At 46.1% G+C, this 15159-nt stretch overlaps 1 protein-coding gene across 4 annotated transcripts in view; it reads right to left on the bottom strand.

Moving 5' to 3' along the window:
* The window catches only part of armc2 (armadillo repeat containing 2), a 231282-nt gene extending 217001 nt beyond the window's left edge, over positions 1 to 14281 (bottom strand). For 2 of the 4 annotated variants that reach the window (XM_070885651.1, XM_070885654.1), the window contains exons 1-4: positions 14133 to 14281; positions 4840 to 5101; positions 2423 to 2495; positions 1138 to 1303 (exon numbers count right to left, since the gene is read on the bottom strand). In XM_070885651.1, coding sequence (XP_070741752.1) covers positions 1138 to 1303; positions 2423 to 2495; positions 4840 to 5101; positions 14133 to 14181 — 550 coding nt within the window. In that variant the 5' untranslated portion in view covers positions 14182 to 14281. Of the gene's footprint in view, positions 1 to 1137; positions 1304 to 2422; positions 2496 to 4839; positions 5122 to 9292; positions 9351 to 14132 lie in introns of those variants that run through there. The other 2 variants (XM_070885652.1, XM_070885653.1) reach the window with 2 other exon arrangements.
* Between the last annotated feature and the right edge of the window lie 878 nt (positions 14282 to 15159).

The following is a 15159-nucleotide window of genomic DNA, read 5'->3' as shown; positions in this document are numbered from 1 at the left end:
CATAAATATGTTTTTTAAAATTTTATTTTAATCATTTTTTTTATATGTTTTTAAACTCTTACGCCTGTAAAAGTAGCCTATGCGCCTGAATTTCTATCAGGCGCAAGAGTTTTGAGGACATTTGCCGGGCAAGATAGGCGTAAATCCCGCAATCTTGCCCGTACAAATGTCCTCGCTCCCAATCTGTGGATGAGCTTGACAGATCAGAAAAGCTAGTTTTCAGCGCATGCGCATTGCACGCTGAAAACTGGATTTTACGATGCCTTCCCGGGTCCGTAGAAACTTTGTACGGGCCCGGGTCGTCGGAATTTCCATGCCAATATCTAACTTTCCCAAAATGTATGCAGAATTAAACAAGAAGCTGATGAATAATCCCAATTTACAGTAAAATGTTTCAGTATAAGAACATAAGAAATAGGAGGAGGGATAGGCCATTTGGCTCCTTGAGCCTGCTCCGCCATTCAATAAGATCATGACTGATCTGATTATGGACTCAGCTCCAGTTCTCTGCCCGCTCCCCATAACCCTTTACTCCCGTATCGCTCAAAAATCTGTCTATCTCCGCCTTAATTATATTCAATGACCCAGCCTCCACAGCTCTCTGGGGCAGAGAATTCCATAGATTCACAGCCCTCAGAGAAGAAATTTCTCCTCATCTCAGTTTTAAGTGGACGGCCCCTTAATCTAAGACTATGTCCCCTAGTTTTAGTTTCTCCTATGAGTGGAAATATCCTCTCTGCATCCACCTTGTTGAGCCCCCTCATTACCTTATAAGTTTCAATAAGATCACTTCTCATTCTTCTGAACTCCAATGTGTATAGGCCCAAGCTACACAACCTATCCTCATGAGTCAACCCTCTCATCTCCGGAATCAATCCAGTGAACCTTCTTTGAACAGCCTCCAATGCAAGTATATCCTTCCTAAAATACGGAGACCAAAACTGTACACAGTACTCCATGTATGGCCTCGCCAATATCCTGCACAGTTGTAGCAGGACTTCTCTGCTTTTATACTCTATCCCCTTGCAATAAAGGCCAACATTCCATTTGCCTTCCTGGTTACTTGCTGTAGCATAGAACATATAAAATTGTACATAGGTGAGTGCACACACATATAAGAAATGATGAGCCACTTACTTTCTTCTGGATGAATCGCTTTGTCAGGCAGAAGATTTCCCTGAGAAGCTATTTTAAATAATCGTGCACGAGCATTGCTTACTCTTTTAATCTCTATTGGGTCCAATGGGGGTTTTGGAATGGGAGGTCCTTCATCTTTGGATGGAGAGGTAGGAATCTTTGGTTTCTGTTACAGAAGAAAACAAGAATTTGATGCTAAACTGTAATCATTTAAGAAGCTGAAATTCTTTCAAGGTTTTGAAATCCCTGATGTGTTCTGTCTAAATATGAATACGCAGTGTACAATAATCACCAGAACAAATAGAAAAATATTAAAACTTAGCTAATGCAAATCTTTTAAATAATAAAAAAGCAAACCAAGCACTGGGGTTTATTTCTAGAGGAATAGAATTGAAAAGTAGGGAAGTTATGCTAAACCTGTATCGAACCTTGGTTAGAACACACTTAGAATACTGCCATCGTTCTAGTCGCCATATTATAAAAAGGATATAGAGGCTCTGGAGAGGGTGCAGAGAAGATTTACAAGGACGATACCAGAAATGCAAGGATATACATATCAGGAAAAGATGAACAGGTTCGGTCTCTTTTCTCTTGAAAAAAGAAGGCTGAGGGGTAATCTAATAGAGGTCTTTAAAATTATGAAAGGTTTTGATAGAGTGGATACAGGGAGCAAAACTAGAGGCCATCAATATAAGATAGTCACCAAGAAATCCAATTGGGAATTCAGAAGAAAATTCTTTACCCAAAGAATGGCGAGAATGTGGAACTCGCTACCACAAGGAGTGATTGAAGCAAATTGTATAGATGCATTTAAGGGGAGGCTAGACAAGCATATGAGGGAGAAAGAAATAGAGGGATATGCTGATAGATTTAGATGAGGAAAGACAGGAAGAGGTTCGAGTGGAGCATAAAAGCCAGCATGGACTGGTTGGGCCGAATGGTCTGGTTTCTGTGCCGTATATCCTATGTAATCCTATGTAAACTTTCCAGCATGGGCCACTGCAAAGCAATTAGGGTAGGAATTCTGGCTTATTTTCCCATACCTAACTAAAGGACATTGATGCCAACTGCACTGCTCCAACTGCTGTCTTGGCCAAGTTAACTTGGTACAACCTATATATCAAAAAGGGGTTTGTATAGCTTTGTACCCGAGTGCATTTGCCCACACTTTTATTGGGCAAAGCCTCATATTAATGCTCCTGGTGAGACTTTTAGTGTACTCCTATTTTAAAATAATTGGAAGAAAATTCACATTGTTGTTCAGTACATCTTCTGCTGTACTCACATGATCAAGTGGGGTGAGGCGTGCTCCTGATAAGGGTCTTGAGTCACTTCCCTCAAAACTCCGAGCATGGAGGCTGTAGAAACAAAGCATGGTATTTATTTCCACGAAACCTTGTCTTTATGATGCGCTTTTTATTGCATTACATTTAAAGGGAATATAAAGCACAAAAACAAAATTTAAATATTACAGGTTTGAATATTCATCATCATAAGCAGTCCCTCAGAATCGAGGAAGACGTGCTTCCACTCCTGAAGTGAGTTCTTTGGTGGCTGAACAGTTCAATACGAGAGCCACAGACTCTGTCACAGGTGGGACAGACATTTGTTGAAGGAAGGGGTGGGTGGGACTGGTTTGTCGCACGCTCTTTCCGCTGCCTGCGCTTGACCTCCTCAATGCTCTCGGCATTGAGATTTGAAGAGCTCAACGCCCTCCCGGATGTACTTTCTCCACCTAGGGTGGTCTTCGACCAGGGACTCCCAGGTGTCAGTGGTGATGTCGCACTTTACCAGGGGGCTTTGAGGGTGTCCTTGTAACGTTTCCGCTGCCCACCTCAGGCTCATTTGCCGTGAAGGAGCTCCGCATAGAGCATTTGCTTAGGGAGTCAAAAAAAAAAAAAAAAATTTGCTTAGGGAGTCTTGTGGCTGGCATGCAAACTATGTGGCCTGCCCAGTTAAGCTGATCGAGTGTGGTCAGTGCTTCAATGCTGGGGATGTTAGCTTGGATGAGGACACTGATGTTGGTGCGCCTGTCCTCCCAGGGGATTTGCCAGATCTTGCAGAGACATCATTGGTGATATATCTCCAGCGACTTGAGGTGTCTTCTGTACATCATCCATGCCTCTGATCCATATAGGAGGGCGGGTAATACTACAGCCCTATAGATCATAAGCTTGGTGGTAGATTTGAGGGCCTGAACTTCAAACACTCTTTTCCTCAGGCGGCCGAAGGCTGCACTGGCGCACGAGAGGCGATGTTGAATCTCCACATCAATGTCTGCTTTTGTTGATGAGAGGCTCCCAAGGTATGGGAAATGGTCCACGTTGTCGAGGGCCGTGCCATGAATCTTGATGAGTGGGGAGGCAGTGCTGTGTGGCGAATCTTTGTCTTTCGGATGCCTATGCTTTCATATGCCTCGGTGAATACATCGACTGTCTCCTGGAGTTCAGCCTCAGAATGTGCGCAGACACAGGCATCGTCCGTGTACTATAGCTCAACGACAGAGGTTGGGGTGATCTTAGGCCTGGCCTGGGTTAACCTGACCTGGCGTAGGTTAAATAGCTTCCCACTGGTTCTGTAGTTTAGTTCCACTCCAGCGGGGAGCTTGTTGACTGTGAGGTGGAGCATGGCAGCGAGGAAGATTGAGAAGAGGGTTGGAGCGATGACGCAGCCCTGTTTGACCCCGGTCCGTACGTGGATTGGATCGGTAATGGATCCGTTGGCAAGGATCACAGCCTGCATATCGTCGTGGAGCAGGCGAAGGATGTTAACAAACTTTTGGGGGCATCCAAAATGGAGGAGGACGTTCCATAGACCCACACGGTTGACAGTGTCAAAGGCCTTTGAATATTAATCCACACTCATCTGAGAAGTCAAGACAAGCAACACAGCCAACCTTTTCTGAAATACATTCAATGTGTCATGTATGTACTTTTGGGATCACTAGCCACTAGATGGCGTCACTGTTGGAGGCCATTGGGCTGCACGCACATGTGTGCAGCCCAAGTATAAAAGGCCACTCCACTTCTAACCATCCCGATCCTCTTTCAACCAACCCTACCAATAGCAACCTACGTTTTCTGCAGCTAAGTCCTTGTTAAGGACCTCAGTACAATATTGTTTTTGTTAAAAAACTAGCATTACTATTGATTGGCTTAATCTTGCCTCAGGTGTTTAGCTTTTAAGAACTTGTGCATAAGTTTGTTCCTTATGGCAATATTAGTATTTTGTTGTCTATAGGGCAATGGTTCCTTTTTTATTTTACTTTGCTTTGTTTTTTTTTCTCCTCACGTGCTGCAGCTATTGGTAGCTAATTCAAAAATTCCAAAAAATAAAAAGTTTAAAATAAAATTGAGGCTACAACACTGATAAATATTGTACATGCAGTGTATGGAGAAAGAGTCAGACTGAACACTGTGAGCTCAAAGTAAAGTGTGACCCAAGTATTTTATTGCATGTCTCCAGAGTGCCTCTCCATCCTGTGAAGCCTCCTTAAATACCTGTGCTCTCAAGGGATTATGGGATTCCTTGGGACTCCAGGAGATGAGCCCTCTGGTGGCTGTACAGAGAATACAAGTTTACATATATAACAGTATGCATCTTCAAAAAAAGTTGACATATGAATCATAATAATATACTGAACATTTAATATAGCAGACAGGCATTAAAAAGTATATAAATCCAAATGCATGCTGTTTCTACCTGAATGTGGAGGGAGGCCTATTCTCAGGTGTACGGGAAGAAGTAGATCCGAAAAGTTTCCTTTGATCATCTTTAGGAGTACACGGTCTTTGAGTCTTTAAAATTCTCAATGAAGAACGGGCCTCACTAATGATCTCAGCACTGGTCTTCTGTTGAGATGTCGAACTCCCAATCAAGGTTGTAGCTTTTACAGTCATTTCAGTCCTTGAAGACTGCATCTTTCCCATGACAGATGAGTAGCCCCGGAAATTCTCCATGTGGTCTACAAAATTTACATATACACTATCAAAAAAGCAGAAGAGCACCATCGAAGTTAAGAATCTATCCCTCAGTGGAAAAAATACTGAATGCTTCACATCTACAATTATCAATAACCTGAGAATACAATTTCCCTGATAATTTTGCAAGCAATAAAATGCTTAAAGCAAACTAAACCTTTAAATGCACAGCAACACGAATGATCAAATGAAAACATTGCAATTACGCAGAGGTTTGTAATGAACCCAACAACCCCACCTTATTATTGGGTAAAAGAAATGCAATACTAAGTGAAATGCATAAATTCCGCAGGACTAGTTCATCATTTTTGATATTGACAGCATTGTTCCTACGAATTCCATTTTGCTTTCAGCGCTAGTAATCATAATCAAATCGGGATTAGCATCCACAGTATTTTGCTTTTATTTTAGCTAAATCTATGGGCTCAATTTACCCCGGTCATTTGCGCGTTGTTTTGGCGCGCGGTTTTTTCTGGTGTATTTTTTTTCAAAGTTTCCCCCTGCGATCTGCGCTGGCGCAACTGACTTAGTTACGATTTTTCTAGGCCCTTTTTTTTAATGTTCCCTCATGTCTGCGGCAGTTTTTTCAATTTTTCGCAGCTTGGCCAACATTTTTCCCTCCTAGGTCGGCGTATCTGGCCACTCCCGAAAAATCTTCTGGGCACTTAAGAAAACCAGAGCACATTCACAAATCAGCGCTGAAAGACACCATTGTTTTTAAATCGAAGATTTTGGAGGGAGTCAAGAACATTGTCAAAATCAATAATAAAGTTCAACTTTTTTTATTTGTCAACGTAGAAGTGTAAATTTGTTGGATTTCAGAAGTTTGCTCATTTCTTTTACTCACTCACACGCCACCACCGAATGTTTTGAAGTAGGGGTGGAGGGTCGTAGCTTTGGCCGGCAGGATCGGCCCTGTGCCCGGACACAGGGGCTCGGCTATAAAAAGCCATGGGGTCGGGGAGGGGAGAGAGAGAGCGAGGTGCCGATTGGAAGGCTTCGGGCCCGGGGAGCATGGTGCCAATTGGAAGCCTTCTGCACTGAAGACTGAAGACTGCAATGAGTGGGGGGGAGGAGAGAGAAGGGGAGATGTCACAAGACTCCAGTTAGTTAAGAGGGGAGGAGAGAGGAGAAGTCACAAGACTGCAATTAGTTAAGGGGGGGGACGAGGAGAAAAAGAGAAGTCACAAGACCTTTGGGTGTGGTCCATTCATACAGACCACGGGGAGAGAAAGAACTGCGTACCTGTCCTGCCTGCTTTCCTGCTGTTTTGAGCTTCTTTCAAAGGTTAAATTTAAGTATGTGGCCAATATTGACAATGCCATACCTTGTGCAAGCCTTCTGCATCATGGTGCTATGTAGGAGACAATTGATTCAACTTCATCACATCAGGAACATCAGAGCCCATAGGGTGCTGGGCAGGAGGCCTTACCCATCTTGGGCATATCGAGACAGACATTCGTAACTCCACCCGAGTGATGCAGACTGTGTCAGAAGGCTGCGTTTCCGCAAAGAAGTTGTAAGTGAGATCTGTGAATTGGTCAAAGCAGACCTGCAACCTAGAAGCATCAGGAGGACTGCTTTGTCAGTTGAAGTGAAGGTTACAGTTCATTCTATGCCTCCGGATCGTTTCAAGCTACAACTGGGGCTATGTGGGCCATCTCTTAACATGCAAAACATGTCTGCATTTGCCAGATGACGGCTGCACTGTATGCATGGAGGAATGACTTAATAAAGTTCCCCATGACCACCCAAGCAATCCATGACAGGGCTGTGGGCTTCTCCAGGATTGCTGGCTTCCCAAAGGTACCCACATTGCCTTGCGAGCACCTTTGGAGGATTCCGAGATATACAGGAACAGAAAAGAGTTCCACTCCGTGAATGTGCAGCTCGTCTGTGACGACATGCATCACATCATGGCAGTTAATGCGAGATACCCTGGGAGCACCCATAATGCGTTCATCCTACGCGAGAGCGCTATATCTGCCATGTTTCAACAGCAGCCAGAAGGGCAGAGCTGGCTACTGGGAGACAAAGGGTACGGCCTTGCCACCTGGCTCATGACGCCCCAACGCATAACCCAGACGGAGGCTGTCCGTGAATACAACATGTCGCACATTGCGACGTGCAGCATCATAGAGAGGACCATTGGCATCCTGAAACAGCTTTTCCGATGCCTGGACCATTCTGGAGGCTACTTGCTATACTCCTCTGAGATTGTCGGTCAGTTCACTGTTGTGTGCTGCATGCTGCATAACTTAGCCATCATGAGGTAGTGGAAGACCCACCTGCGGTGAGAGTGGCTGATGATAATGATGTGGATGACGAGCAGGAGGAGGAGGACGATGAGGATGAGGAAGCCGTGCAAGTGCCTGAGGCCAGAGCATGATAGCGGAGGAGGACAGGCCATCATGCCCCTTTAACGATTGTTCGAGTCTTGTACCAGCAGCTCATCTGTGAATGCTTTACTGATGCCCAAGGGCTCAGCGACAACTATTCCACATGGACATGTTTACTGTTTGGAGCTGTTCCGTAATGTTGTGTTGTGTTAATGGAACATGATTCCGTTTTAATGTAAAATATATTTTATTCAAATGTTTAACAATGTCCTTAACTTTAAGAAAATTATTCTTGTATAAAACTTTACTTTAAGATCACTCTTTAAGACACTTAAAAACTTTAAGATTACTTAAAAACTTGTAAATTTATGTAACTTACAAAAAACTTTTAATTTGAGAACAGTTACAACAGTAACAATATAATAACAACAACAGCAAAGAAAGGCTGCACCCATCTCTCCTCCACCTTATTCTAAGACCGCCCGCTGCGCTTGGTCTTGGACACTCCACCACCCCTGCCCACAGGCGGTAGCACAGTGTTTCTGGGCTTGGTACCAAGCTTATTCTTTCTAACATCTCGAGTACTGCGCACCTCTTGGGAGGGGGGGGGAGGTGGGCAGGGCACCGTCATCAGGCGGCAAGTTGGAGGGCCCGGCTTGGGGCTCTTCAGAGGCTGGTGTGGGGATTGGAGTGAGAGTCTCAGTTGATTTTGTTAGTGGCGCAGGGTCTGGGCGTGTTCCCTTATTGCAGCAGCTAACTCCAACATGCCATCCCTCATGCGCCCTGACAGTGTCTCAACGACATGCAACATTCCCTCTCTCATAGTCAGTAACGTGGTTTGCACTACCTCCGACATTCCCTCCCTCATGGTCACTATTCCCTCACTGATGGTCCCGGATATCGTTCCCATTTCTCGTATTATTGCTGTTACTTCTCCCGACAGTCCCGCCACCTCATCACTCACCCCACTGATGGCGTCCAGGATTGATCGGGTAAGGTCAAAGCTCTCTGCACTCAATTATATCATCTGAACCACATCGGTTAGATCCTGCACCGCAGGAGATGATGGTTGAGCTCTCCTTTCCCTGCTCCCCATGGGTGTGCCTCGCTGCACCGCACCACTGTGATCCGCAACCTCGAATGGTGGGGCCCTGGGTGTGCCTCGCTGCACCACACCACTGGGACCCGCAACCTCGGAAGGTGTGAAACCATGGAATGTCCCACCAGCACTCAAGTCACAGAAGGATCTGTCACCTCCATGAGCAGCACCTCCTCCAAAGTCAGTACAACAGTGGGAGCGTCATCCAGCTCCATCCCCTCGACCTCCCCCTCACCCCCATGTTCTTGGTCCGGAGGGTTCTCCTCTTCAGGCTCGTCCGCGTCTGAATCTTCTTCTGCATCGTCAGTGTTGGCGTCAAGTTCTGCAAAATATCACAGATCAGTCAAATGGTTAGTAGCAGAGGAGGGGGCAGGGTGGGTGGCATGAGTAGGCTCACACATAGCAGGCCAGGCAGCAGGCTGATTTGAAGGACCATGATGAATTTGCAGGACTTACACTCTCCCTCGAGTGTGGGTCCAGCTTGTGCAGTACTGTCTGCTTTTTCTCCAGGCAGGATCCATCAAAGCAGCGACCTTCCCTTCCAAGGATGCAGATTTGCCGGGCCTCCTCCTGTTTGAGTTCTTAACCTTTTATTATGTGCCACTTTCCTCTGCAAAGATGAAAACCTAACTTTTTAAAGAGGTTGTCTTTCTGCTGGGTGAGACATATACAGATGGTCACATTTACAATTGCAATTGCATTGTGTAGTGTATGAAATGATACAATGAACTCCGTACTGTAAGCCTGTGACTAGGTGTAATGTGGTCAGTCTTTAATGGCTTCCAGAAGTGAAGATACAAAGGTGAAGTTCAGGTTATATACCGGGCCCAGCACGAGTGTACCTATGACCCTAGGACCTCCGACGGTAGTGCCCCCTTGTGCTGGGCAGACCTTAAATGAAAATATTACTTACACTAACTACTTGACCAAGATCCTGCCACATCTTTTTACACAGGCCTCCAGATCTTGTGGTGGTCACTATTGCACAGTAATCTTCTGCAACTTCATTCCTGAATTTCTTCATTTCTTTGGGTGGAATTTTTATGTGACCTCTGTTGGTGTCCAGCTCCTGCCATCTGTTCTCAATTACAGTAACTAGTGCCTCCACTTCTTCCTGTAAGAAATTCTTGGTCCTTGCACCGTGTTGCATCTTGTATTGCTGCAGCTGCGATTTTTCCAATGCTCTCACACATTACTCAACGTTCTCACACACACAACTGACTCTTTAAAAATGGGCGATTGCCAAATCAGAGCTGTACTGAGCATGCGCGTCCATTGCAACGACGTCAAAATCGTAAAAAAATTTTCCCGCGCATGCGCAGAAGATACAGCATCACTTTTCGGCGCAGACAGCAGGCTCCACTCCCCCCGAGGTGACTGGACATGCTGTGCGATGCCAAATATGAATTATACATCGGGGAAACTTTGACAAATTATTTCTGCCGCATTTCTGACCTAAAAAAACGGACGTAACTCTGACATAACGCCAGAAAACGGGCTTGGGGAAAATTGAGCCCCCAATTCATTAACATAACTGAAATATCTGGCTGCACAGAGCTTGCGGAGCACAAGGTAACAAATCAGCTAGCAGCACTTTCTAGGTAAACAACCGAAGAGGTGAAGCAATGGAAATTTCAAAATTTTTGACTAAACTTTGTTTTTAAAATGAAACATTGAGACAACGGTTGACAACTCCTAGTTGTTACACTTCGCACAGAATGGATACTGGTTGTCTTTGTTTTACATTAAGGTAATTGGATGGATAATATTTGCTTGTATTTCTGGATAATAAAGGAGGTACTGAGCGGAGGACACATACCACAAGAGGACACACGAGTTGTCTGACAGGACATATAATGAACAAAGATTCAGTAGTCAATGGAGAAACAAAGGGAAAAGTTAGGAAGATCTTTGGTCTGTAAAGTATTTTTTTTGTTTTTAATCTCGCCTGGACACTTGTATTTGTATTTATATAGTGCCTTTAACGTAGCGAAACGTCCCAAGGCGCTTCATGGGAGTATTATGAGACAAACATTTGACACCGAGCCACATAAGGAGAAATTAGGGCTGGTGACCAAAAGCTTAGTCAAAGAGATAGGTTTTAAGGAGTGCCTTAAAGGAGAGCAAGGAGAGAGGTAGAGAGGTTTAGGCAGAGAATTCCAGACCTTCATCATCATTGGCAGTCCCTCGAAATGAGGATGACTTGCTTCCACGCCAAAAAAAGATGAGTTCAAGGTGTTTCAATGAAGGACCTAATATTCCAGGTCCTGAACTACATGTTGAAGGGTGGAAGATGCCTGTGCGTGGATTTTTTTAACATGTGGTGGCCCTTGCACACCAGCCACCACACGGGCTTGACAGAGCTAGATCTTGGTCCAGTGGCAAGGGTTATCCAAGATGACTGGAGACCTGCTCTGCTGCACGGACCTAGTGCGCACACATTTTGTTGGCCTGTACTGCCCCCGGGCCCTCGCCTCTTCTGGCCCCGAACTCATGCCTCTCCTGGGCCCTGATCACGTCCCTCTACAATCTCTCGCCATTCCTGCGGTATCTGCCCACGCTCCAATCACCGACCTGGACCTTGATGATGTCCCTCTTCATTGCCATCGCCCTTCTGCACCAGCTCACGTTGTACCTTGATAGCAGTAATCTGTGTAAGCATTCCTGGGCCCCTGCGGCGGCTTCCAACACATCCAAGATGGCGGCGGTCGGGCTCCCGCGGCAGCTGTCGGGCACCGAGCGCCCCCCCCCCCCCCCCCCCGCGCCGATTGCCTCAGACATCCACATCCCGCGATACCGGCAGCAACAGCGGCAGGCCTGAGTCCCCACTCTACATTGCAGTCTGGACCCCGGCTCCTGCTCCGGCTCAAAGTCGCCCGCTCCTAGCCCGCTGGGACAGTGCTGGGAACTGGCCCAACTCCCACTGGCGCAATCCAGACTTTAGGACCTAGGCAACATGGCCACCAATGATTGAGCGATTTTTATCAGGGATGCTCAAGAGGGTAAAATTAGAGGAGGGCAGATATCTCGTGGTGGGGGGGTTGTGGGATTAGAGGAAATTACAGAGCTAGGGAGGGGCAAGGCCTTGAAGGGATTTGAAAACTATGATGAGAATTTTGAAATCAAGGTGTTGCTTAACCGGAAGCCAATGTAGGTCAACGTGCACAGGTGTGATGGGTGAGCTGGACTTGGTGCGAGTTACGCCACGAGCAGCCAACGTTTGGATCACCTCTAAGTAGGGTAGAATGTGGGAGGCCAGCCAGAGTGCATTGGAAGAGTCAAATTTAGAGATAACACGTATAAAGGAGATCACAAAGAACATAAGAATTAGGAACAGGAGTAGGCCATCTAGCCCCTCGAGCCTGCTCTGCCACTCAACAAGATCATGGCTGATCTGGCCGTGGACTCAGCTCCACTTACCCACCCTCTCCCCATGACCCTTAATTCCCTTATTGGTTAAAAATCTATCTATCTGTGATTTGAATACATTCAATGAGCTAGCCTCAACTGCTTCCTTGGGCAGAGAATTCCACAGATTCACAACCCTCTGGGAGAAGAAATTCCTTCTCAACTCGGTTTTAAATTGGCTCCCCCGTATTTTGAGGCTGTGCCCCCTAGTTCTAGTCTCCCCGACCAGTGGAAACAACCTCTCTGCCTCTATCTTGTCTATCCCTTTCATGATTTTAAATGTTTCTATAAGATCACCCCTCATCCTTCTGAACTCCAACGAGTAAAGACCCAGTCTACTCAATCTATCATCATAAGGTAACCCCCTCATCTCCAGAATCAGCATAGTGAATCGTCTCTGTACCCCCTCCAAAGCTAGTATATCCTTCCTTAAGTAAGGTGACCAAAACTGCACGCATTACTCCAGGTGCGGCCTCACCAATACCCTGTACAGTTGCAGCAGGACCTCCCTGCTTTTGTACTCCATCCCTCTCGCAATGAAGGTCAACATTCCATTTGCCTTCCTGATTACCTGCTGCACTTGCAAACATAGAAATAGAAACATAGAAAATAGGTGCAGGAGTAGGCCATTCGGCCCTTCGAGCCTGCACCACCATTCAATAAGATCATGGCTGATCATTCCCTCAGTACCCCTTTCCTGCTTTCTCTCCATACCCCTTGATCCCTTTAGCCGTAATGGCCATATCTAACTTCCTCTTGAATATTTCCAATGAACTGGCATCAACAACTCTCTGCGGAAGGGAATTCCACAGGTGAACAACTCTCTGAGTGAAGAAGTTTCTCCTCATCTCGGTCCGAAATGGCTTACCCCTTATCCTTAAGACTGTGACCCTACTTTTTGGGATTCATGCACAAGGACCCCCAGGTCCCTCTGCACTGCAGCATGTTGTAATTTCTCCCCATTCAAATAATATTCCCTTTTACTGTTTTTTTTCCAAGGTGGATAACCTCACATTTTCCAACATTGTATTCCATCTGCCAAACCTTAGCCCATTCGCTTAACCTATCTAAATCTCTTTGCAGCCTCTCTGTGTCCTCTACACAACCCGCTTTCCCACTAATCTTTGTGTCATCTGCAAATTTTGTTACACTACACTCTGTCCCCTCTTCCAGGTCATCTATGTATATTGTAAACAGTTGTAGTCCCAGCACCGATCCTTGTGGCACACCACTAATCACTGATTTCCAACCCGAAAAGGACCCATTTATCCCGACTCTCTGCTTTCTGTTATAAAACATTATTAAAAAAAACACATAACTACCTCGATCACGCAAGAGATATAAACATTTAAGAGTTTTATCTTTGTTAGAGTTACTGTAATATATCGGAATCAAGTTGGCACCACCTCTTCAAAACACCAGGAGACATGTTAGCTGGCCCATCATATCTATCCCACATGGAGCCTAGAAGTGCTCCAATAAAGACACTATTCCGCTCAATAGTAAATAAGTACCTACTTGTTGACTGTTATGTAAGCAATGTAATTTAACATAAAATGTCACTACAATTTTACTTTCGGAGAAACGGAGCTAAGTGCTCGCAAAATTTTTATCTTCACTTTTTAATCAATGTTTGTACTTGGTCGACTATTTCTGCATTAATTAATCAGTAACTACTTCTGGAACAGTTAACCATGTTTATTTCTAAACGAAAAAGCGCCAGTGAAATGTTTCCAGTGCTTCTGATTGTATTTAGTTTTGAAAGCGGGCTTTGCTGGCTGATCCATCGGGAAACTTAGCCCCAGGGACGTAAATAGTCAGGTTGGGTGGAGGGGGAAACAACTCACGCATCTTGTTCTGTTGCTGCGTGAGGAACGGCGCGTCATTCCCAGTTTGTTTCTATGACAACCACCGTCGGCGTTGACCTCCAACTTGTGCTATCCGGCATGCACGGCGCGCCGTTGCCATAGTGACCGTCAACAGCCAGTCGGCAGCACCACGCAAACCAACCAATTGAGGAGAAATGGACATAAAACCATCGCCAGACTTCCCAACACAGCCCCCTCCGCTCCGGCCTTTCCAAATCCAGCCTTTCCAAATATTGGCGGGCGGATAACGTTTTAAAACGAAGAGGTGATCGGGAGACCCGAAGGTCCGAGCCGAACTTACCAAATTTTAGCCTCAGAGATGCTGCGATACTGGAATTTCCAACGTCCATGTCTCTAAACTTGCCATTCCGCCTAGGTTTAGAATTAAACCGGCTGGTGCTGCTTTATTATTGTTGGGTCTTCCTGCACCAACTGTCACTCGGAGACGGGGAGAGCCGGCGCCGCGCGCATGCGCAGCTTAGTGCGCCGACGTCACCGACGCGTGGTGGTGAGGAGGCGCACGGGCACTGAAAGCGTGACTTCAGGGCATTTCATAAAATTATGGACATTTACAATGGAAGACCATTCTGCCCATCGTGGTTCTGCCTGCTGACAACGAGCTATCCAGCCTAATCCCACTTTCAGCCACAAACTCCGTTCCCTAGCCACTGACTCCACCCTCCTCCCAACTCCTGACTGGGGCTGAACCAGACTGTTCGCAACCTTGGTGTCATATTTGACCCTGAAATGAGCTTTCGACCACATATCCGCAGCATAACTAAGTCCGCCTATTTCCGCCTCCATAACATTACCCGTCTCCGCTCTTGCCTCAGCTGACCCACTGCTGAAGCCCTCATCCATGCCTTTATTACCCCCAGACTTGACTATTCCAACGCACTCCTGGCTGGCCTCCCACATTCTACCCTACGTAAACTAGAGGTGATCCAAAACTTGGCTGTCCCTTGTCTTAACTCGCATCAAGTCCTGCTCATCCATCACCCCTGTGCTCGCTGACCGACATTAGCTTCCAGTTATACAAGGCCTCATAGAATCATAGAATTATAGAAGTTTACAGCACGGAAGGAAGCCATTTCGGCCCATCATGTCCATGCCGGCCAACAAGAGACTATCCAGCCTAATTCCACTTTCCAGCTCCACGATGACATGCAGGCCGCGATCCCCACCAACGGATACACCACAGACCCAATCCACATCCGGACCGGGGCCAAACAGGGCTGCTTCATCGCCCCAACCCACCTCTCAATCTTTCTCACTGCCATGCTCCACCTCACAGTCAACAAGTTCCCCGCTGGAGTGGAACTAAACTA

This window comes from Pristiophorus japonicus, chromosome 7 (assembly GCF_044704955.1).
Source record: "Pristiophorus japonicus isolate sPriJap1 chromosome 7, sPriJap1.hap1, whole genome shotgun sequence".
Classification (NCBI taxonomy): Eukaryota; Metazoa; Chordata; class Chondrichthyes; family Pristiophoridae; genus Pristiophorus; species Pristiophorus japonicus.
Note: the sequence above shows the minus strand (reverse complement) of the source record. Positions and strands in the feature narration are given on the sequence as shown.